At 33.4% G+C, this 25,936-nt stretch overlaps 1 protein-coding gene across 3 annotated transcripts; it reads right to left on the minus strand.

Annotated features, from left to right (window-relative positions):
- Positions 1–359: 359 nt before the first annotated feature.
- Positions 360–25,936, minus strand: ZNF711 (zinc finger protein 711). 3 transcript variants are annotated; one of them, XM_049644022.1, is made up of 9 exons: positions 23,466–25,936; positions 16,700–17,251; positions 10,321–10,476; positions 8,814–8,951; positions 6,633–6,770; positions 5,839–5,916; positions 5,705–5,752; positions 3,529–3,672; positions 360–3,039 (listed from the first exon to the last, which is right to left on the minus strand). In XM_049644022.1, the coding sequence occupies exons 1-9, from the start codon at positions 23,542–23,544 to the stop codon at positions 1,862–1,864; spliced, it is 2,511 nt and encodes an 836-aa protein (XP_049499979.1). In that variant the 5' UTR covers positions 23,545–25,936; the 3' UTR covers positions 360–1,861. The 3 variants fall into 3 exon arrangements, with proteins under 3 accessions (XP_049499979.1, XP_049499980.1, XP_049499981.1); XM_049644023.1 differs by lacking the exon at positions 5,839–5,916 and having other exon boundaries at positions 23,466–25,935; XM_049644024.1 differs by lacking the exons at positions 5,839–5,916; positions 6,633–6,770 and having other exon boundaries at positions 23,466–25,932.

The following is a 25,936-nucleotide window of genomic DNA, read 5'->3' on the forward strand; positions in this document are numbered from 1 at the left end:
TTAATGCTTTTCCTTTTGAATGTATATTGGTCTATTTGGAACATAGTTAAATTCTTTTCTCAGGATTGTGTTACTTAAGCAGGTTAGGAATTTTCACAGTTTTCTCTAATCTCAAGTCTTAAGATGAACACCTTTATAGCATTTCATCATGGTTTTAGCAGAAATATACATTTTTAAGGAGTAATCATGCCATAGTCATCATAATTATCTAAGTTCCTAGCTCGTGTTGTTTTTAATGCACAAAATCTATTAGACATTACATTATGGACCAAATTACCTATAACAATTTTAAGTAAAAAGTCTTTTAATAAAGAGTGAACATTACAACATACTTTAAATAAATTCATAAAACCCTGAAGTGCAATAAATGCTTTTTATTGTATGCTCATTTTAATGAGTAACATTTAGAAATAATAATCCCACATAACAATGACAATCTTATTTTACAGCGTGTACATCATTTACAGCCACATAACACACTATTTTAGATTTTCCAAATTTAATATTCTGAAGTTAAGAAAGATAAAAAATTTATTCTCAAGGAACAGATCCTTATCTGGTGCAAAAACAGAAAGGTGAACATTATTTAAAACACAAAGTCACAATATCGCATAAAGTAAAATTACATTTTAGTTATGTTGAACAGCTGAGTGTAAACATGAAGCAACTATAACTTAAAAGTACACATCATATGCATTACATTTATGAACAGGATTTTCATTAAATTTCCCTAAACCAGCTTGTTATATTAAGCGCCATTTTGATTTGCAGCATGCTAACACAAAGCATTGTTAAAGGGATGCATATTTTAAATTTATACACTGTAAACTGAATATCCACCTCCAAACTCTACTGGCAGCATAGTGTTTTGTTAAATACTGCATATATACTGCATCATATTGAAAATTCATGTTAACAATATGGTATATAGATTTTAAAAAATCAAAATTTCCAATAATGGCATAAAATTGCACCTTTAAACATTAGAGCAAGTACAAATAGAACAATCATACTTGCTAAGACTGCCCTAAAAAGAAACTTCTAAACATAGTATTTAAGAAAACTGTTCTCCCAGTTTAAACTTTAGATCATTAAGAAATATAGTGCTAACTTTATTTGCAACACTACTGTTGCATTTGTTTTAGAAAGCCACATTTGACTCAAACATACTTTTGTCATATATGCCATACTGAAAAATCAACCTGAACATCAGAAAAAAGAGAACTGTAATCCTAAACTTCACTTTAGACTTCAGGAAAGAATGCTATATTTTAAACATCCTATCCTGTGGTAAAATCTTAGCAGCTCTGAAATTCTTTTTAATAGTACTGAATTAATATAAGCTGTTTTCCAGTGGAATTTCTTTTAATGGATACATAAAACTTTTGCCATTTCTGGAATTCAATTTTCAGGTACCATAAAAAAGGCCCAATGACTAAGTGACTGATGCATGACTAAATTTTATTTCCCCACTTCATTTCTAAAACCACATAAAAGTGAGGCTTGCTTGCCATAGAAAAGCATTGTTAAACTCAATTATGTATGATCTTTTCAGAAATATTGATCTCTAGTATGATCAGCCAATAAAGTCATTGTCTTTGCTCTTCCCTTCTGTCGTTTATGCATATAATACTATTAAATAGACACTTAAGAGTTTTTCTGCAACCATTCTATGGTGCTTCTTAAATTCTTTAAGTAATTTTCAAAGGGGTATAAGATCCCCTGTCATTTCAAATATTTCAAGATCTCTAATACAAAGAATGTAAAGTTATGATTTACTATCAAGCTTTGGAACTAGATGAAACAGTTCATGAAATTTTCATCCCATGTAGTGTATCATATTTTCTTTATATTGATCTTATTACATAAGAGCCTCCTTGTGGTGCCTCATAATATGTTGATTTTTTTCTGATGGTCTTCGGAATCCCTTCTTGCAGAATTCACACCTGTGTGGATAGTCTTTTGTATGTATTGATATCACGTGTCGTTTAAAGCCCGATGCATCTGTAGTGCTGTATTCACAATACTCACATTGGTAAATCTTCCTTCCAGTGTGGGTCTTCATATGTTTTTTGAGTTCATTTTGTTGCCTGAACCCTCTCTTGCACCTTTTACACTTCAATGACTGATCCTTAGTATGAACTGAAAGGATATGACCACTAAGAATAAATGGATCTGATGTTTTAAAGTCACAGTGCCTACACTGATGAATCTTCCTACCCTTATGGATATCACTATGCTTTTTGAGCTCAGAAGGACGATGGAAACCTTTTTCACAGACCTCACATTTGTGAGGAAAATCCTTAGTATGGACAGATATGATGTGCCGCTTAAGGTCACTTGAGTTGGTGCTCTTATGGTCACAATGAGGACACTGGTGTGTCTTATGTCCTTGAAACAAATCCAGATGGCGTTGAAGCTCCCTCTCATCACCAAATGCTTGAGGACAATGCTCACATTTATATGGCAAATTGTTACCATGTTTAGATTTAATGTGAGTTTTCAGATTTGACTGATCTGCACACCTGAAGACACAATACTGACACTGATATGGCTTCTCACCAGTATGGGTTCTCATGTGTTTTTTGAGTTCAGAAGGATGTCGAAAGCCCTTACCACACTCAACACAAACATGAGGAAAATTTTTGCTATGAACAGCCAGTAAATGTCTGTTTAACAGTCCTTGTTCTGCAGTTTCATAGTCACAGTATTTGCACTTGTGCATCTTCGGCTCCTTGTCTCTTAATATAAGTTTATTTGAACTCAGTGGACTAGCCTCTCTGTATCTTCGTGTGTATTCTGTAAATTCATGGGTTTTGTCAACTTTGTTTATAAGCTTATGGCTTTCCAAGTGGTTATGGAAACTCACTTTCTTGTTAGTTGTGAAGTCACAATCTGTACACTGGTATTTTTTTCTCATCAAATGATCAGGATGATTCTTCATGTGTCTTTTCAAGAATCCCCTGGATTTAAACTTTTTTGTGCAAATATGGCAAGGGTATACTGTCAGGGGCTGTCCATCAGGGCCTATTATAACAGCTAGATAAAAAAAAAAGGAAGTTATAACAATTGGCCAGATTGTTTTAAAGGGTTTTACAACAAAGGTGCCAAAATTAGCTGACATTCACAATGTGAGAACTATACTAGTAGAATAAAATCCTGTAGAATAAAATGCACATTAAAAGTGATTTGTGATAAAATACCTCATTAAAAAGTAATGAGCATCACCATAGTATAGACCATTCACCTGTCAAAATGTTATATACATTTTGTAAACCAGAAATAGGCAACCTCTGTGAAACCAACCTGAAAATTCTCTTTGAAAACAACATTTGGGTAAAGAGCATACAAGTGTAGTTTTACTAAATGTCAAGCACTTAAAAAAAAAACCAACTATTTAAATCAAATGCAAACAGGTATACGGGAATAGGACTACTCTGTAACAATGGACTCCTTTTCCTTTGTTTACCAAAAAATGTTTCCACGTTTCAAATCATTATAATATTCATAAAGTATTAGTATTTTTACCTGTTTGCCACTGCCTGGTTTCTCCCCTTCTCCTCTTCTTGGCTTTTTGTTTAAGTACTTTATTTGTATTAATGCTATCACAAATTTGAAGGTACTGTGCTGCTGTACTACTTCTGCTTTCTAATGTTGAGTCCAAAGTATTTCCTGAAAAAAAATGATACATTATTAAATTACATAATATTTATACTTTTTGGTTTTGGTTAGATGAATTACTAGAGATGACATGGCATTAAGTTACAATTGCAGTACTAAATTCACAAAGTATACCCATATTCTTTCTTTTATACCCTTACACACACACACACACACACACACACACACACACAACTAAAAGCACTTTAAATATCATGTGAAATTAACTTTAAACTATCTCAATTTATTCATCTTAACAGAATAAACTAATAAGGTGAATGTAACATGAGACAATGAATTTTATGACCCAAACAAAATACTGGCATCAGATCAATTTCTCACCAATGAAGGCCGATGATGTCAGGCTCTGCGCTGACAACGCGGAACCTATTTGAGATTTTCTCACCCTGCCTGCCCCCCGACCCTCTCCCTCTCTCTGAAAATGAACGAATAAACAAAAAAAAACTTAAAAAAAGAAAATAGTTCTGCCCCAAGGAAGACATTAACAAGCAATTGGTATCAAGGAGAATTTTTACTTTAAAATAATTTCTATTTTAACCTTGGCTGCAGCAACTTTTTACTAGACATGTCTCTGGAGGCAAGGGAAACAAAACAGAAGCAAAAATCAACTATTGGGACCTCATCAAGATAAAAAGCTTCTGCACAGCAAAGGAAAGAATCAACAAAACAAAAAGGCAACTGACGGAATGGGAGAAAATATTTGCAAATGACATATCGGAAAAAGGGTTAGTATCCAAAATCTATAAAGAACCTATCAAACTCGACCCCCAAAAAACAATCCAGTGAAGAAATGGGCAAAAGACATGAACACACTTTTCCAAAGAAGACATCCAGATGGCTAACAGACACATGAAAAGATGCTCAACATCATTTATTATTAGGGAAACACAAATCAAAACCACAATGAGGTATCACCTCACACTTGTCAGAATGGCTAAAATTAACAACACAGGAAACAACAGATGTTGGCCAGGATGCGGAGATACGGGAACACTTTAGTGAGAATGCAAACTGGTGCAACCATTCTGAAAAACAGTATGGAGGTTCCTCAAAAAAGTAAAAATAGAACTAACCCATGACCCAGCAATTGCACTACTAGGTATGTATCCAAAGGATACAAAAATGCTGATTTGAAGGGGCTCATGTACCCCAATGTTTATAGCAGCACTACCAACAATAGCCAAATTATGAAAAGAGCCCAAATATCCACTGAGTGATGAATGGATAAAGAAGATGTGGTATATATATACAATGGAATATTACCCAGCAGCAATCAAAGAAGATGAAATCTTGCCATTTGCAACAACATGGATGGAACTCGAATGTATTATGCTAAGTAAAATCAGAGAAAGATAAATATCATGTGATTTCACTCATATGTGTATTTAAGAAACAAAACAGGTGGACAAAGGGGAAAGGAAAAAAATAAGATAAAAAGAGAGAGGGAGGTAAACTATAACAGACGTTAATACAGAGAACAAACTGAGGGTTGCTAGACAGCTGTTGGGTGGGAGGATTGGCTAAATGGGTAATGGGCATTAAGGAGGGCATTTGTTGGGATGAACACTGGGAGTTTTATGTGAGTGATGAATCATTAAATTCTACTCCTGAAATTGTTATTACATTATATGGTAACTAACTTGGATTTAAATAAAATTAAAAAATTTTTAAATAAATAAAAAAAACATTACATTTAAAAAAACAAATAAAATAAAATAATTTCTATTTTATAATTTTATCCATAGCAGCCTTTTATGATTCATATTGTAAGTTGCCCAACATCTGTATCTTGAGATAAAGCTAAAATGAACTGCACTTGGAGAATAACATGCATTATGTTTGTACCTAAATTAATCAATTCCCCGAAGAGGAAAACTCTTATGTGACTAACCAGATAAGATATGACCAGGCAAGTAAGAGTCTAACCTATGTGTCCATACACACAAACCAGTAACTGGTTATTTTCCAAACACTATATAAAACTGGCTATTTAACTTACATGTCACATGTAATGCTCTCTTACCTGATGCTTGACAATCTTCATACCTCCGGGAAACTCTTCTTTCATCTTCTAAAAAAAAAAAAGGCTAATTAAAAACTGATAGGCTGACTATAATGATTACTAGTGGATCACATCTTAATCTACAAAACTCTTACTTTGACCATTGTTCCTTGGATTAAACTTTTTTGTTGTTGAGTTCTTCCACTCCCATAGATTAGATATAATTTCACGCACTGAAAATAAGGGCTACTGTTAGCATCCTTGGAACTGTTAAAATCTAGAACAATCTTATTTTTAAAATAAAAATTGAGTATATATTTCTGCAGAATACACTCAAAATTGAAGATATTCAATAAATGACTGTTGAATGAATGAACCTTTGGAAAAACTGAGATAAGATAATGCATTTGAACACCAAAACTTTTCAAAATAAAGAGTATACCTGGACCATCTTCTAAATTAAGTAGGAATGAGGTTACATAGAAAGAAAAAAAAAACCCTGATAAATTTACCTTCCATTAGATCAATTTACCTTCCATTAGATACTTTCTAGAAGAGCACACCTGGTTTCCTTTTTCTTTTCAAACCCCCCAAATCTTATTTGTGGTGTTAATACATGAAATAAGTTTTTGAAAAAGGGGAAGGATCAATTTTCAAAGGATATTCCTATTTTAGAAAAATAAAACTTTTTATGACACTCACTTATACAGGTAGGATTTTGAATAAAGCCTACTGAAAAACAATAATGCATTAAGCAAGGCTCATTTTAAATAACACAAGATATATGGTAGGAAAATCACGTATGTAACTAGAGATTAATCAGTCCACAGCAAAACATTTTATATTAGTCAACTCATGAGGGCCATTAGCACAGCATATTTAATGACCTAAAGGCTGATCAAATAGATATGTTATGTACTTAGCAGGTGAAAAAATGCCAGTGTCCTACCATATGCCGCAGCCCAGACAACAGGGACAATTGTTTTATTAACATCAGAGTCCTCAAGCTGAGTCTCAGGGAGAGAAGTTCCTTCCTCTTCCCCTACAATGACTTCCATGTAAACTTCATCTGCTATTTCAGCGCAACCTAAATTTTAGAAATAATTGCTTGTTTATAACCCCAAATATTTAATAAATGGGTAAAAAAATTCCAAACAATTAAAATTTTTCCAACTGTCAAGATTTCAATTTTGTTAATTTTAAAATTACATTAGGCACTTTGGAGACGAGTGCCTCTAGGAGACAATCATTTATTAAAACTCTTATTCTCCTCTTAGAACCTATCCTATGAAAATGACTTTTAGATTATATAAAACATTTGCGCTTGGAATATATTGACTAATTTTATAGTCCATTGGGCATTACGAACTTGTAAAAAATGCTGTAGTCCGTAATTGTGCTTGATTGATCTTTAGAACTCAGAAAGCACTTCCCATAGAATCAATACTAGAAAGTGGTCCTTGCTACCCCATATACTATAACTTAAGTGCAGTTCTGTACACGCATTGAAAAGTAGTCAAAAATACTAGTAATTGAAAAAAATTTAAATAAAAATAATCAAAGTCATATATATTTATATATAAAACATAATGTATATATAAAGTGGTCTTCATGAATATGTGGACATCCTTTAACAGGCAGGATTTTCAGAGACTCTACTGAGAAAAAAAGCATTAAGTGAGACTCACTTTTTAAAAATATAGTATCGGAGTAAAAAAATATAAACCTAGAGAGTCATTAAGTATATTTTATGTGACATAATCATTTTGGTTTAAGCTGTTAGGTAAAAAATTGGCTTTGAATTTATGCTTTTCCTTTGATTCACATATTGGGAGCTTCTCTTCACTATGGAAGAAATGTGGAAAAAATGTGAGAAAAAAGTGTCCCTTTTCTCCCAAGTTTCCCTTCTTTCAATTAACGAGAGACACTGGTCTAAGCTTTCCACTTAGACAAGGAATTCTGGCATCAGTTAACTTAAGCTTCAGTCTCCCAACTTTTATTGTGCCCCTTTACTGACCAATGAGTAAAAAATAATAATAAAGAATTTAAAGACCAAATAGAAATTACTTCATTTAACACTTTTCCTCTCCAATCAAATCTTCTAGACTTACTTGTTTTTAGATTATCAACTATGGTGTATTATTCATGTTTGGGATTGGAATTCAGCTTCCCATGCCTTCTAAGGAAGGAAATCTGAGGCGTGGAGGTCAGAGCACAGTCTAGGAAAAGCTGAGTATTATCTAGGTAATGCACTCAAGTGGAGGCTTTTGCCCTTCTAGGGCAAAACAAAATAGTTTTGTCTCAGCATGGAAAGAAGACAGAAAAAGCCATCTTGAAGGGCCGCATTCCTATACTGAAGTGAGAAGAAAGTAGGCAGAGTGTAACATGCCCTCATAAGGAAATGGGCAGGAAAGGAAACCTGAGGAGTTATTTTCACCCTATGGTACTCAGCCCCAAGAAACCTTAAGCAGCAACTACTTGGAGACCATCAAAGGCATAATAAATAAAGATCCTGGGAGCTTAACTTACTTGGGAGAATACTTACTCATCTAATCCTTCAGTGACAGAAGGAGAACAACCAGTTAGCCTTTCCACTGCTAAATCCAGAGAGGCCAACGGTGTTCACTGCCATGTGGAAAGAACACTGGCAGTAGAGTTAGATAGCTAAGAGTTGAAATTGTACATTCTTCCCTTAATATTATAATGATCTTGGGCAATTACTTAAGTTCCCTGAGCACTTTTTTCCTCCCATAAAACAAAGATAATACCACCTACCTCGGAGACGAGTTGTGAGTATTAAATATTTATGCAACATATCCAGTAACACAGACAAAATAGATGCCCAATAATTACCTATGTATTTGTGGGCTCTAATGAAGTCAGGAACCCTATGTTGTTTATCTCTGTATCCCTAGTATGAGACATAGTATTTCATGTTTGCTGATTTGAATAATACATGTATGCATGAATGGTCAAAAGGACTCTTTTCTTTTAAATTAATTATAGCAAAGGTCTGACTTATTTTATTGAACTTTGCTCCTATATAGTGCTTGTATCTGAGATCGCTTATTTTTTTTTAAAGAACGCATGATGGCTACTGATAAGTCACTACAGTGCCCCTTTTTCTTACTAATATCATCTTCTTCTTGAGAAGAATCTTTAACTGCCATGTAAACCATCTTCTCCCGCTGCATTCGACTCTGGTCAAGCACTCCAGCTACAGAATGTCCATTGGTGTACTCACTCTCTGTGACAATTTCTGTTCCACCTTAAAAATTAAATCACATATCAATATAAAGAAATATCATGAAATAATTCCCTAAGTCAATAAGGAAGATATATAAGAAATATTTTCCTTTGGAAAAATATTCCCCAAAATATTCCAATATAAATGTCTAAGTGTCAAGAGAATTTTCTTATAAAATACACTCTGAATTTTCAGTAACCACTGAGAAATAACAACAAATGTTAACATTTACATCACACTTATATGCAAAGCACTATAGAAGTCTTTAATATGTATTTTACCCATTTAGTCTTCACAATAGCCCTATGAGGTAGTTACTATCATCATGGCCATTTCATGGATGAGGAAACTGAGGCAGAAAAAGGCTAAGTAACTCACCAATAACCATTCAGCTAAATGGCAGAACTAGGATTAAAATCCAAGCAGCCTGCCTCTAAGCCTGCCCTTAAATACTCATTATAACTTCCTACTCTAAATCAAAGCCTCTCCACTCATTTGTTTTGATAATCCCAACCATAACATTCTACTTATGTTGAAAGAATCCAAGAATGATATATTCTGCATTCCTGCTTATTCACATACAATTTTTTAATATTCCATCCCCAAAGAAGTCTATAAAAATCTGCACTGGGGTGCTGGGGTGGCTCAGTCATTAAGCATCCGACTTTGCCTCAGATCATGATTTCACAGTTCATGGGTTCGAGCTCCGGGCTCTGTGTTGACAGCTCAGGGCCTGGAGCCTGTTTTGGATTCTGTGTCTTCCTCTCTGCCCCTTCCCCTCTTGTGCTCCGTCTATCTCTCTCAAAAAATAAATAAACATTAAAAAAATCTGCAGTTCGGGGCGCCTGAGTGGCGCAGTCGGTTAAGCGTCCGACTTCAGCCAGGTCACGATCTTGCGGTCCGTGAGTTCGAGCCCCGCGTCGGGCTCTGGGCTGATGGCTCAGAGCCTGGAGCCTGTTTCCGATTCTGTGTCTCCCTCTCTCTCTGCCCCTCCCCCATTCATGCTCTGTCTCTCTCTGTCCCAAAAATAAATAAAAAACGTTGAAAAAAAAATTAAAAAAAAAAAAATCTGCAGTTCATGGGGCGCCTGGGTGGCTCAGTCAGTTAGGTGTCTGACTTTGGCTCAGGTCATGATCTCGCGGTTAGTGAGTTCAAGCCCCGCACTGGGTTCTGTGCTGACAGCTCAGAGCCTGGAGCCTGCTTCAGCTTCTGTGTCACCCTCTCTCTGCCCCTCCCTTGCTTGCACTCTGTGCCTCTCTCTCAAAAATTAAAAAAAGTAAATAAAAATTTAAAAATCTTCACTTTAAAGACAATTTTAGAATAGTCACCAGAAAAGGATAAGTTTTCATTCATAACTATTATAGCAATAAATTAAAATTAGTCTTTGTACCTATTTCAACATCATCTTCAGCCTCAGCTTTAAATATATACACTTTTATTACTTCTGAACCAAATCCATCTTCTTTAACGTCTTCCTGTGAACCATCACTGCCAATTTTTAATGGTGTGTTCCCCATATGCTCTAATTTTTCCCCAACATCATCCACTGTAAAATATAAAGAAGAAACTATTTTAGACAAAAAGTATAACCGACATTTAGTGGATGTCATAAGAACAACACGAAATGTGTTGATCACCTATCCACTGTATTCACTTTATGACCTATTATGCAACTACTGAAAGTGCTTTGTTTCATGAAAAAACAATATACAACATCAGATATACTACACAATTGTAACTACAGAAAAAATTTATTCAGAGATTTTAATTTATATATATGAAATACTTAATAACCACAGAGCCTTAATTAAAAACGATTAAATAATCTTCCATTACATTCAACATTTTAAGTTAAATCCTAACACCAAAACTAATAACAGAAAAAATCAGAACATAAAAATACATAGTACTCATAAAATAAGCTCACATAAACAATTCCCAAACTAAATTAGCAGTATTTTTAAAACCAATCAGCATATGAAATTTAGAATTTAGAATTGAGAAAAGAGGAAACATCACCTGAATGATTTTATAAAAAGGCCTTTTCAGAAATTATAAAAACAATATCTTAATACTCTTAATTTCTGTTGAGTCAATGGAAGACAACTTCAAACCAGAAATTTTGTATACTTCTATATTTACAAACATATGCTAGACTTCAAAATCATAGAGAAAGGTAAAGCAACAATATTTGAGAGTATTACTTAACATTTTAAGTATACATAAAATTTTTATTCTCTACAGTCTTTAAGAATAATATTTACTTTAGGGGGTGCCTGGGTGGCTCAGCTGGTTAAGAATAACATTTATTTTCACATGAATACTATGCACAAACTATGCGATAAGTACATATCAATAAACTTTGTTCTTTAATCATAAATATTAATATATTCCTTCAAATATTATATGACTACCATTTTTTATTTCAATGCTATACCTATAATAACTGAAATATAATCTAATTGAAAATCTGCTTCTACCTATTATGTATATTATAGCATCATATATGAAACATAAAATCCTAAAGCCTCTGACTATATCTAAACAATTCCAGAGCTACTGAAAAAAGAATAAACTGACATAAAAATTATTAATTCAGTACTCTTAAAAAACGAATTCCAAGAAGATCTAAATGGGTCGAAGTCTAGATTTCCCTTACCTCCATTTTAAATTTGATACATACAAATTCAAAAATATTCTTTTGGCCTTTCAAAATGGTGGAAAACACATTTCAGAAATTCTTTTTACAATGCAAAGCTACTTCAACTCTGTGATTAAATATAAATTATTCCATACTATTTAAGAGTTCAAAGAGTTTGTCTATGAAAGAAAGGACCTAAATAATCAAAATAAATTGACTAAATATGTTCATTCCAACATAGCCCCTAATTCTATTACTGCATTTCCTGGAAATTTTTTTTTTACAATGGGACAGATTAAAATGAAAGAAAAAAAAGATGAAGTATCTTATATTATCAATTTAATAATAGCTTCTCTTTTAAAACATGTTGAATAAAGCAATGACATCACAGAAAAAAATTAAAAGAGGCAAGTTAAGATTTCAGAAAATGTTTCCTCATTCTTGAAAATAAAGACATAAGATATACAAAACCTCAAAAAGTGTCCAAAATATGAATTTCTTAAGTTGGAATAACTTATAGTAAATAAATGAAATACTGAAAATACTCTCATTTGATAAATACTGCTTTATTATCATTGAATGGTTTAAAGTGATCATAGCTACTTCTGGAACATATTGAATTAAAACTATAATTCGCAAAATTAAAGCTCATGAAATGAAATACACATTTTTTTGGTCACTTCTCAATAATTTTGTACCATAGTTTTTGCTTTAAATATTGAAATAACTGTTGCTATCCTGATTCCATTTATACCTTAAGGTCATCCATGGTTTAACGTACCCATTATTTTCTACTTAGATTCCTCAGAATGAACAACTTTGAAATGTACTGAGTAACCAAACTTGTTTTGTATTTTAAGATTATAGAAGGTTATAAAGTTATTAAAATGTTAGTATGCAGTTTTGAGAGATAAACCATCAACTTCACCAAGATTTATTCTATATTCTTTGTTACAGAAAGTACAAAGGTAACAAAGATTTAATGGTCAATCAAGCGATTTTAGAAATGGATCCTCAAAGACTCTTAATGCAAATACTAAAAATACCCCAAATTAAGGCTTGCAATATCCAAGTCCCACAGTGTTGTTTCTTAACCCACAGGACATTCCAGACGGTAATAGCAAGTAATATTATCCACATCACAGAATTCTACTGGTGCTAAATGTAACATAAAACAGTAAGATGCATTGTTGGTAAGTCTGCTAATGTTTGATATTCCTTTATAGAACTCAATAGCACAATTTGATTAAAAATTCAATATAACATTCCTTTTAAAAGCTAAGTAGGTTTTTCACTGCACCCCTTTTATGTTGCATCTACCAAAATTATATTATGGATATGTTATTATCAGTATAGAGTATATTGATGTACTACAGAGATTAGATCAGGCAATATGTAAAGAATCTGTATTTCACAGCACTAAAACAAACACAAGTTACTAACATTTAGATTACAAAGGTGTTCCAGTCCCAATTGCATACCCAAGAGATCTGAAAGCATGTCTGCACAAAATCTTGTACATGAATCTTCATAGCAGCATTATTGATAATAACCAAAAAGTAGAAACACCATATGTTTATCAACTGATGGATAACTAAAATGTTTATCCTTATAATTAAATATTAGTAATGAAAAGGAATGAAGTACTGACACATGCTACAATATGAATGATCCTTGAAAGATTATGCTAAATGAAAGAAGCCAGACACAAAAGGCCACAAATTACATGACTCCCTTTATATGAAATGTTGAGAATAGGTAAATCTATACAGACAGAAATTGGATTAGTGGTTGCCAGAGGAGGGGGACTGGTATGTGGCAGAGGGGTGACTGCTAAAGGGCATGAGGTTTCTTTTTGGAGTGAAGAAAAAATTGTAAAATTGATTGTGGTGATGTTTATACAATGCTGTGGAATATACTAAAAATCACTGCACACCTTAAATGGTGAACTTTATGGCATGTGAATCATATCTCAATAAAGTTGTTATGTTAAAAAAACACAAAGGTGTTAACTTTTCTTTTTTACCCTTGAAATTGGTGAGGTTTGATGACATCTCCCATAATGACTGTACCAAGACATTTTGCTTTTTACAAGATTATGTTCCCAAAAGAAATATACAGTAAAACCTTGGTTTGGGAGCATAATTCATTCTAGAAACATGCTTGTAATCCAAAGTAATCACATATCAAAGCGAATTTCAAGAACCACTGGCTCAGTTGTGATCATGTGACATTCAGCATCACATACTACTCATATTGCAAGACATTGCTTGTTTATCAAGTTAAAATTTATTAGAAATGTTTGCTCCCCTGGCAGAACACTTGCAAAACAAGTTACTTGCAATCCAAGATTTTACTATAAACTGATTTTATAGGTAAAAAACAATTTGAAAGCATTATATTGGTTCATTATTTAATGGAACTTCCTTCTTCCAGTGAAGCCTTTATAAAGATATTATGGATGTTAGTTATTTTTAAAGAGCACACCTAGGATAATTTTAAACAGATATAGTTACTCTACATTACTTTACAAGTTACTTAGCACAAGTGGGAGAGCCATTGTTAAGATAAACAATTTGTGATGTTTGGCTTAAAAGGGGAAAAAGCTCAGATGCACCTCAGATATGAGACAAAACAAATTCCCTATCTCTAAAACTTAGCTATGGTAAGAGTTCCTTATAGTAATATTAAGGGACTCAGAAATAAGACAAAGGTCTGTTTTAAGTCCTCAACTTTATCTCTTAAACATTTTGAAAATCTCTATCTTGGAAAGAAAAACAGAGAAGAGGACTTTTTAAATTAACACTGAGGCCTTTAAGGCAATTTATTCTCTTCACTCCTATAAGATTCAAAGGCCAAGAGAAACCAAGAGGTAAAGAAAATGAAGTGAAGATTAAGAGATGAAGGGAAAAAAGGGAAAAACTAAATCAAAAGAGAATAAAATAAAACAAATGAAAATGGTAAGAAAGAGCAACTAGTTCCAATTTGAGTAAAATAATCATTATAAAAATGGTCAAAGATCTGGGTGGTAGGAAAATGGGTGATATAAAAAAATATTTAATTTTTGTATATTCCATGTTCCACAATAAAAAAAACCTGCTCAAGTTTGTTGTTGTTGTCCTTACTAATGATTAAGGAGTTAATTAATTCTCAGACTAAATTTCCCCTAAAATGATCCCACAGCAATCCCAGTATTTGAGCAATACAATGTTCTTTATAATCTTCAGTTTACTCCTATTAGAGTAGAAAGACAGAAGTCCTTTGCATTTGACATATAGGGCAATATAAAAATAAATACTGTGAATTAAAATATTCTAGAAACTCTTTCAAAAAAAACTTTTGCAGAATCAAATCATAGAAGACATGTTAAGGTATGACAATTCACGAAACATATAATATCTAAATTTTAAACTATTTTAATATCAGAGTTTGATTTGACAAGTACTCTCTTTTAAAATGTTTGTTTATTTATATGGAGAGAGAGAGAGAGAGCGAGTAGGGGAGGGGCAGAGAGAGAGAAAGAGAGAGAGAGAGAGAGAGAGAGAGAGAGAATCCTAAGCAGGCTCTATGCTGTCAGCGCAGAGCCCAACATGGGGCATGATCCTATGAACTGTGAGATCATGACCTGAGCTGAAATCAAGAGTTGGGCACTTAACTGACTGAGCGACCCAGGCACACTGACAAGTACTCTTTTAAAGGCACAATATTATTTTGGTACTAGAAAGGCTACCAACTTTTGTCACACTATTTTATATAATCATAACCATAGTTGTTTTTTGTTTAAACATCAAGTTAAGATATAAATATGGAATTGCTTTAGTAATGGACATCAATTTAAAAAGAGGTAGTAACAGTTTGCACAGTCTTTTAGAGACTTAAATCATTCCCTTAAAAACAATGTAAATATTCACCTCCAAAAGTGGTTGTAGAGGGAAAAAGTTAACATGCTATACTTCAGAATCATATTTACAAATTAAATCTAATTTGTTTTTAGTTTTAAATTCACTGATACATATAACATATCATCACTTCATGCACACATACACATTACTCTACTTGTTGATGCACTTCCCTATCAGTCCTTTTTTATTTTAAAAAGAAAAGAAAAATCCACCATGAAAAAGTGAACTTTATCTAATTTTTATTACTTCCAACATGATCCCTCCAAATTGCATAAAGAACAGACCTACTTCTTCCTCAAGCTCCATCAATAACTCATCATGAGATTTTTATTATTGTTGCTGTTCAGGCAAACCCACCACTTAAAATGAGAACAAGATATTTCTATCTTCCTCCTTCAGATAGAATGTCTTAAAGACATCATAAAGCAATCTGAAATAAACACATCAAGGCATTTTTTTGCACAGAATATACACACGCATATTTAGACAAAAAATAAACACAGGGAGAACTGCAGAATACAATCGGAGTTTAAGATTTCCTTTTCAAGTATTTGATAAAAATTAATTACACATTCCTTGATATATTATACTTAAATTCCTAAGCAAAACTTAACTGACAACTCCAGTACCTACCACATTAAAAAGCAAGCAGTGGTTGCATAAAATAAACTTCCTATTTTGAAATATGCATATTTACCATTAAAAATTTTATCAGTTAGGGGCACCTGGGTGGCGCAGTCGGTTAAGCGTCCGACTTCAGCCAGGTCACGATCTCGCGGTCCGTGAGTTCGAGCCCCGCGTCGGGCTCTGGGCTGATGGCCCGGAGCCTGGAGCCTGTTTCCGATTCTGTGTCTCCCTCTCTCTCTGCCCCTCCCCCGTTCATGCTCTGTCTCTCTCTGTCCCAAAAATAAATAAAAAATGTTGAAAAAAAAAAATTTAAAAAAAAAAAAATTTTATCAGTTAATGTTCTTGTTGAACCTTCCTTTTGGTGCTAATGTATTAATAAATTACATTAATTTACCTAATTGTAGTATGAACTTTAATTGAGTAAACTAAAAATATGAGCAAGTTCAAAAAGCATCTCAACAATACAGCTTTGTAAAAAAATATTTTGCAAAATGATTATCCTCGTGTCTTTTATTGACTAGATCCCCCATCCCAGAAAACCTTTCCAGGTTATATATAAATAAATCTCCCAAGTAATTATGTACTTTTGTTTCACTTACAAGATATCATTAAGTAGTCTTCAGAAGTGCTCTTGACATCATCATCATCATCATCATCATCATCTTCGGTTTTAATAGTAACTGAAGAACCAGGAACACCACCAGCTGCTTGAATCACAGTTTCTGTATCTGAATTAGTTACAAGAACCTCCTCTGATACCATTGTGGGAGAGTCAACTCCTGAAACACAATCTTGGACCACATGTTCTAAGTGTCCATCAGGACCAGTAACAAGGTCAGTCACAAAAACCTGCTCAGGTACTCTAACGGTTTCTGTAATTAGCTCAGAAGTCAAGATATGATCACTATCATCTTCCTCTAAATCTTCTTCAATAGCAACATCAGCTTCAAGTACAGCTTCAGGAACAATTACCCCTTCTGTTACTACATCAGTCTCAGTGATGATATCAGGCCCATGGACAACTTCAGCTGCAAGGCCATGATCAAGAGTTATCCCATCATCTGTGACAACATCAGAAACTAATACAGCCTCAGGAACCGAAACAACAATATGGTCTCCATCGATATGCGCAGTACCAGCCATTCCAGCCACTATAATACAAACAATTATCCAAAAAAAGTAAAGTTATTTTATTAATTAAAAGTACTATATTTAATATATCAGATTACATAAAACATTTTCAAAATATGAAGTAGTCTGTGCAAACTATCATCTTAAAAATCACTGACAATTTAAATGCAATAAAAACCATCACCAGGCGCATCTGGCTGGCTCAGTTGGTAAAGCATGTGACTCTTCATCTTGGGGGCTGTGAGTTCAAGCCCCATATTGGGTGTAGAGCTTACATAAAAGTAAAAAAAAATAAAAACAAAAATAAAAACAAAAACACAAAACATCACCAACCAGGAATTGGGGTGGAGGTAGGTGAAAACAATGTTAGTAAAATCTAAATTAAGAGCTTAAAAACAATGCACTTTATTTTCAAGTAAAACGTAAAAGCCACAATGAGATATCACTACATTAGAACAGCTAACATAAATGAACAATAACACCACAGGTTGGTCAGGATACAAAGAAATGATCTCTCATACATTGCTGGCAGAAATGTAAAATGGTAGCAACCACTCTGGAAAATATATGGCAGTTTCTTAAAAAACTGAACATGTATTTACCATAAAACCCAACATTTACACTCTAGGGCATTTTCCCTAGAGATATTAAAACATATGTTTACACAAAAAACTGCAGATAAAAATTCATAACAGGTCATTGTGGCTATTACACATAGTTGCAAAAAAATAGAAAACAACCCAATTGTACTTCCAGCAGATAAATGGTTGGTAAACCAACTCTGGCACATCTCTATCATGGAATACTACTCAGCAATAAAAAAGGTGACAGACTATTGATACATTCAACACCTGAATGAATCTCCGGAAAATTAAAGCAAATTACTAAAGATTATGATACTATATAATGTATAAATGGAATCATTAATGTAACATTCTCAAAATTACAAATTATAGAGATAGACAACAGATTCACAGTTGCCAAAGGTAAGGGTGTGTGTAAATATATTGGCATAGCATATATATGGTAATGGAATAGTTCTAGATCTTTATTGTGGTGGTGTTTACAAAAATCTATATATAGGGTAAAACTACACAGAACTATATACACTTACACAAATATATGTAAAAATAATGGTGATAACTTCAGAAGGTCTTTAGTCTAGTTAACAGTAATGCACCAATGTTAACTTCCTACTTTTGATACTATAGTACAGTTATATAAGATGTCACCATTCCAAGAGGAGGAGTACAAGCTACATGGGACTCTATGTACTATTTTTTCTACTTCTTGTAAGTATAGCATTTCAACAAAATTAAAATCAAAATAAGAAGGACACACAAACATAAATGCGTACTAATATGTTAAATTAAGTTTGTAAAATATGGCAAGCTTAATACATTATAAAATATGCATTAGAAGCATAAAAGTCCCTAAAATTCTTTATCTTATAAGAATTACTATATTCAAAAGTGGAAAGCATCTTTTAACACCTGATTTGGGGGGGAAACCCCAACTCATTGTAGACAAAGATTTGGTTTGATAAAATTCATACATAGGGACTCTAAATTTCACTAAATTCTAAACCAGTAAGTCTGAAGGAACAAAGCTTTAAACAGTGTTTTTCTTGAGCACCAACTCCTACCTTCTTTATAAATATTATAAAAGTATAAAATCACTTCATGAAGAACTCTTAAGTTTTGCCTTACTGAAGTGTACAGGAAACAAATTAATAGAGTTTATAGTCCAGGTTATAACAAAATTATCTACATTAAATAATCTAGTACAAAGCCTTCTCCACATAATGATCACTTTCTATAAAGTCATACCTGAAAGAGTGCTATACAGTGTTCACGATTATTAACCAATTTATTATGGAAGTTAGTTAACAAGTTAAGATGGAAACCAGTACACTATCAAAAGATAAAGTGAGAAAGGGAAACTACCTTTCAGGATTATCTTCCTTTCTACCCCTCTGTACTGTCCTCAATATTCTCAAACTTTACCTAAACCACCATATTACCCCAAAAGGAGAGAGCTTCAATCTTGAAAATCTGGTAAGCAAAGGGAGTATGTATAAAACAAGTACTTTCTATTCACTGGTTACTCCACCAGCCATTTTGGAGATGGGGAGTTGGTGGAGGTTCAAATCGAACATTCAACCAGACCAGAAATGTGGTTTTTAGCAAGGAAAAATTAAATGTTAAGCCTATAAAATTCATAGTATTGGAGTTCTATGTACATAAACAATAAAATTAATATTTTATAAAATCCTTCCACAAGTCAGACTTAAAATATGGAAAATTCTGGAGGTTAGTTTGGTTCCTGAGAGTACACACTAGGGAATGATGGAAAGATAGAATAACACCAAATGCTGGCCTGGGTTCAGATTAACCTGACTGGGAGGATTCTAGCCTCTACTCTAGTAGGAACTTACAGGTCAAAATAAACCAGATGTAAGCATTAAAATAAATCCAAATATGCTCGTTCACACTGAACTAAATAATAATATCAAGGATCCTAGACCAAGAATTGACAAGTTTCCCACAGGGTGCTGACATATTACTCAGACCAAGAGCCAAGATGTCCCCTATTAAATTTTGCTTTTTCCTCTCATCAGCTCATCTGCTTAGTTAGATCTCATGAGCTTAGTTAAGCTCATCTGTTCAATTTTCCTCTCATCTGCTTAGTTAGATCTCATTAAATTTCTAAACAGTCACTTATTTACGCACTAGCTGTATTTATTGCTTCCTGACTATGCATCAAGCAACCTACTAATATTTTTACAAATATTATCTCATTTAAGCCTCAGAACAACTGTATGATGTATTATTATCTCCTTTTTAAATACGAAAGAACTATGGTTTAGAGAAATTAAATAAACTTGCCCAAGGTTCAAGCTGAGGACTGAACTTATTGTTATTGTTTAACTCTAGACTGGCTGTTTTCTACCTGTCTACAGGAGGAAAATAGAGTTTATTTACTCTACATACTGTTTTTAAGAGATTTATAGAGTTAACCAAGTGAGTCACTATTAAAGGAACAGTTTGAGAGAGAGAGAGCAAAAAGATCTATCATAAAGTCACTCAATTAAATTTTAAAGCATTTAGTAAGCAGCATTAAATGGTATTAAAAATGTATCTCACTAGGTAACAAATTATAAATGGTAAGAAATCATCATTTAAAAAGTGTGAAATCAATTAGGTAACCAAATAACAATAAGAAATAAGTCATCATTTCAAGAATTTCCCATTTCACTAAAGTTATTTCATTTAAATGTGAATACCTGAAACTTCACCAGAGGTATAGCATAAAATTTGGTATTTGGTGGGTCTGTCTTGGGCCACTATGGAAGGCTGTTTTGTTATTTAAATCACTGAGCAACCAACATACTTTTTGCATAAATAAAATCTTAACTATTAAATTCAATGGAACAGATTCCAAAGAGAACCATTGTACCGAGACACAAGCAAAGTTATACAAACCGTGTTGTAAATTTAAAAATCTCAAATATCCTTCAAAAGAAACTGGCCTACTAAGTTTCTGAATTAATGTTTCAGGTTCTTAATATAATAGCCAGCCCATCCCGACCAAGAACATTATAGAATTTAGAGATCCTCTGACACAGTATATTTACTTGACTAGCTCTACTTGTGTATGCCAACTCTGTTTCACAAAGATCATTAATTTTAGGGATTCCAAATATCTAAGTTTCTATGTTGACAGAAATTTAAATTTTTTTTTTACATTTATTCATTTTTGAGGGACAGAGAGAGAGCACAAGCAGGGGAGGGGCAGAGAGAGAGGGAGACACAGAATCCGAAGCAGGTTCCAGGCTCCGAGATGTCAGCACAGAGCCTGATGTGGGGCTCGAACCCACAAACTGCAAGATCATGACATGAGCCGACGTCGGACGCTTAACCGACTGAGCCACCCAGGTGCCCCAATTTGAAGAGAAACTGATACAGGCTACAACATGGATGAAACTTGAAAACCAGGCTAAGTGAAAGAAGCCAGACACAAAAGGCCACATATGGTATGATTCAATTTATGTGAAATGTCTGCAATAGGTAAATCCATAGAAATATTAGTGGTTGCCTAGGTCTGGAGCAGTGTAGGGGGTGACCACTAATGAGTATTAGGTTTTATTTCTTCAAAGACAAAATGTTCTAAAATTAGGTAGTGGTGATGTTTGTACAACTCTGTGAGTATAATAAAACCACTGAATTGTATTCTTTAAAATGGGTAGGCTGTATGATATATGGATTATTAACTCAATAAGAAAAAAAAAGGATGTACATAATGTATTTCAACATGCATGTTCTACTTCCCTACCAACTAAAAGGAAGTAAAGTATTAGATGTAATAAGGGGTTGATTAAACCTTAAAACACTGAAGAAGAACAAGGAAAAAGAAGGTAAGAGGAGCATCAAGGAAATATTCACCAGCAGTAAATGGACATTTTTTCCCCAATCTTTGAAAGTAATCAGGCTTTACTTGCTAATACGCAACTTCTTCAGGAGTGAAGGGGGTCTGGAAGTTCACCAAATGCTACAGGGTGGGTTAAATTTTGTATCATATGGAGACAATACTGTATTTTTTCCATTTCTAAGGTATCTTATTTTTAAAATTTTTAAAGGTTTATTTATTTTTGAGAGAGAGAGAGAGACAGAGTGAGAGTGGGGGAGGAGCAGAGAGAGCGGGAGACAGAATCTGAAGCGGGTTCCAGGCTCCAGGTTCCAAGCTGTCAGCACAGAGCCTCATGAGGGGCTTGAACTCACGGACCGTGAGATCATGACTTGAGCTGAAGTCAGAGGCTTAACTGACTGAGCCGTCCAGGTGCCTCATAAGATATCTTATTTTTAAAAGGCAAAAAATTAAAGGTGACATTTCAACCAAAACTTATTAACATACTGAAGTTAAAGTGTTCCAGTATTTTAAAAACTACCTCTAAGCAAAGAATTCACAACATTCGTTGTGAAAGCTTTACTCTTGAATTCTTTGCCCTTCTTGTAGAATTTATTCCTGTACTTTTTACACCCAAATCACTTGTAAGTCATTCATAATCAACACAATTGACTTCTGATTCACTTAGCAGAATAAATCAATGATTGCTTTCTACTTCATCAATTGACTATATTGTCATCTTGATCTCAACCATATTCAATCTTGATCTGTGCACCACATCTTTATTCATCAGACAGAAGTGTCATGGAATCAGAACTGGAGAAGACCTTAAATGTTATCTAGTCCAATCCCCGCACAAATCTAAATTAAGTAATTTGCCCAAGTTTACACAGATACTTAATAGGACAGCCAAGACAAGAATCCAGTTCTTCTGATTCTTAACATTGTGGGCTTTACAACAGTGGAGAAAATAACATATTCAACCACATTAATGTGAAAACAGTAGTAACATTTTCTTAATTGAGAAAAGTATCACTAGTTGTAATCCTCCATCCCTAATATCCTCTTTGACAATTCCACAATACCTTGTGTTTTTTGTTTATCCCAATTTACTATTTGTTTTTTCTACCCTCACTCCACTTTTCCTCAATTCTTACCACTCTATCCTTGCCTCTAATAGTTCAGATACCTCAATCTCTTCTATAATTCAGACTGACCCTACCCAAATTCAGTTTCTTTGTTGACTGTTATACAGTTTTAACATCTTCATGAAAATAACTACTGTTAAGAGGCTACTGAAAAACCTGGCCACAAAAGCAGAGAATCTTTTCTTTTTTAAAAAAAGAAAAATGTAATGCTATTAGAAACAACTTTCTGAAGATATTGCATCAGAATATAATTAACCACCTAATGCATGACTTTCCTATATCACAATATAAGCATCTAACTTCTTTGAAATGATTAAAGTAGTTCCTTTACCAGTTTTATTAACAAAAGCAATTTAAAATGTATTTTAGAAAACCAATTTAAAATTCCCTATATTCAAGAACTAATGTGGTTAATTATGTAAGCTGAATTTTTTCATTTTCAATGCCATATTATTACTATATTACAAGTTTCCTTACCTCAACCTTCCCACAAAATTTTAAGAATGACTTTAAGCAGACTACTGAGACATAGCTTTACTTTAAGAAAATGAGCCCTACAAATGGATTTTCCTAGCAAAAGAACAACTTTTCATAAATTCTCCCCTTCCTCAACATAGTTTTGACATTTAATATGCTCTGATTTTAAAAAGAAAAAAATATAACAAAGAAAATGCTTTACCAAAATCCTGCATAATCATGGTATGGGCCATTCTACAGTCTGATGTGTGCAATCCAAGACTTCCACCACCTGAATCCATACTTAGCAAAGTTCATTCACAAGTCTCTGTAAAAGAAATGGTTTTAAAATAGTTTAAATATGTTTAGGCCAAAGTCAGTTGTTCTGAGAAAAAAAAAAATGCAATGGAAAGTATGCCTCAGAACCAGGTATGCAAATCTCATTACAAAAGAAAAGAAAACAAACCATAAACCTCAATTAGATGCTTTATGTGAAAAACATAAGTAAAAGAAGGGCTAAATTAAAGGAAATAAATCAAATGGATAATAAGACACAGTAAAGGTGAGGAGCCACAGGGGAAGTGATAGAAGCAAGCGAAAGAACAAAACTGTAGCACTGACGTTCCAGTTAAAATGTAGGTTATAAGAGAAGAAAAAGAACAAAATGACAACAAACAATAGTTGGGATATTTATACATTACTAGAGGACTCAGGTGTCTAGTATTAGTGAATTTCATCCAGTGGCTCTCATCCATTTCTTCCAGACCCAGATCAGCCCTGCAGCGGAGCTCTGCAGATAAACTTGTGTTCCACCTCTGGCTCCCGGGGTTCTACTTATAATGTAAAATGTTCTATCCCAGTTTCCCTGGAGTTCTTTGAGCCAGTAAGGACTTCTGGCCTCACTCTACTACATTCTCTTGTCACATAGTTTTGGACTCATGGAAACATGACTGCTTCCTAAATATGGTAGAGATAAGATCAATCACATATAAACATTTAGCAAATTGTTCCTTTCAGAATATCATTTACTTGTAATTGTACAACTGATTTTTTTCCTTAGTGATTAATAAAGTCATGTTAGCTTCATGTTAGTTTTGAAAGCAAGGATTCAATCTATTTCACTTCAAGTGATGTATCCTATATTTAGGATCCACAGACAGCATGGAACCTAAAGTCGGATGCTGTCACTAAATATTATTTCTTACAATTACATAGGTGTATTTCCCATTCAAACATAAGATTCTAAGTATATCAACCAAAGTAATCTGTCAATTTTATAAAACATTTGTCTCATTTTTATTTAGGAGTGTTTAATAAATTAGGCTATACTGCACAAAAGATGAGATTATCATTAAAGTTTTAGAAGGCTGCCATGTAAAGCAACTTAATCTATCCTTAAGTAAGGAGATTACTAAGATTTTTTTCCTTGCCTTAAAGTTCTGTAGGAGGCAGAAGAGTATAACATTTGAATGGTGCAGATAAAAATCCTACAGTAGTAGGTGTCATTTCTATGTATCAATTGATTGGACAAAATCACTTTATGTATGAACAAAATTACAAATTTTTAGAAACTCTTCTGTATTTTTCAAATATCACATTGTTTTCTGTCTCCAAAATGAAGTCATCAGAGGCAAGAGAGTTCATGATAAACTATCCATATGTTCACAGAGATATATCAAAATGTCATAAGGACTTATTTTAACATTTAAAACAGTGTACTATATCAACTTTAGAGTATTGTTTTCTTTATCACATAACTAATAGAACTACAAATGCCTTAAAATGTTTTAAACACTTAATTTTGTTTAATTATTAAATAAGATAAAACATTAAATTGTTAATCACCTTAATATGACTGTCTTGAAGAAATTGTAGATTTTCTTACATATTGTAAAATAAAATCTGCAGCAATTTGTTTTTGTTATTTTTCCTCTGAACTATGTTATTTTCTTTGGAAAAGCGTTCTCTTTACCTATTGTAAACATACATTCAAAATTAGACATTTTAAAACATTTTCAACCAAGTCTCTTACACAACTTAAGAATTTTCTTTACACTTTAACGTGCAGAGTGAGGTAAAGAACGGCTCAAATGCTCCAATCTGTTTATCTAAAATGCATCCAGAGGGATTCCAACAGAAATAACTACCTACTACGATATTAGCAACATTATTACAATTGAAATTCGACCACTTCATTAAACCAAAATCTTCTTTCTCTAAAGCACATTTAAAAAATCACTTATTTTGTGATACCTTATTTTGTAAAGTGAAAGACAACCAACGAAGGGCAAGCTTTATCCTTGCCCAATCGATAGAGACAAATCTGCACTAGTGCTCAAAGAAGTGTAAAAATTTTAACACATAGTGTAACTACTGTGGGAAGTATTATACTGTATGAATACCCAATAAATACACTGGAGCACCTTTTCCCATATAGGACGTTGAAATAAGATCAATAATAAATGAGGTATGAGTACAGCAGTGTGTTAAGTATTCAATAGCCAAGAGATAGCTGGGCTTCTCAACATTCTCAAGAGTGTATCTTACATCCTGATTGAATGGAGCTAACCACTAAGTACGCTTCAAGTAAACATCTTTCTATCAATGTACGGGGAGCAGAAATCACAAAACAAACAACAAAAAACATTTTACTCTCATCTGTCTCCTCCAAACAGCTCACTCAGGACCTAGCTT

The sequence above is a fragment of the Panthera uncia genome, chromosome X (assembly GCF_023721935.1).
Source record: "Panthera uncia isolate 11264 chromosome X, Puncia_PCG_1.0, whole genome shotgun sequence".
Lineage (NCBI taxonomy): Eukaryota > Metazoa > Chordata > Mammalia > Carnivora > Felidae > Panthera > Panthera uncia.

What these genes read in the sequence shown, in the direction of transcription:
- ZNF711 (XM_049644022.1), bottom strand. Translation starts at nt 23,544, where the DNA reads ATGGATTCAGGTGGTGGAAGTCTTGGATTGCACACATCAGACTGTAGA. An exon ending in AGACTACTTAATGATATCTT is followed by an intron (nt 10,477 to 16,699) that starts GTAAGTGAAACA and finishes TATATTTTACAG; the next exon opens with TGGATGATGTTGGGGAAAAA. An exon ending in TGAAGATTGTCAAGCATCAG is followed by an intron (nt 3,673 to 5,704) that starts GTAAGAGAGCAT and finishes ATTTTTTTTCAG; the next exon opens with GAAATACTTTGGACTCAACA.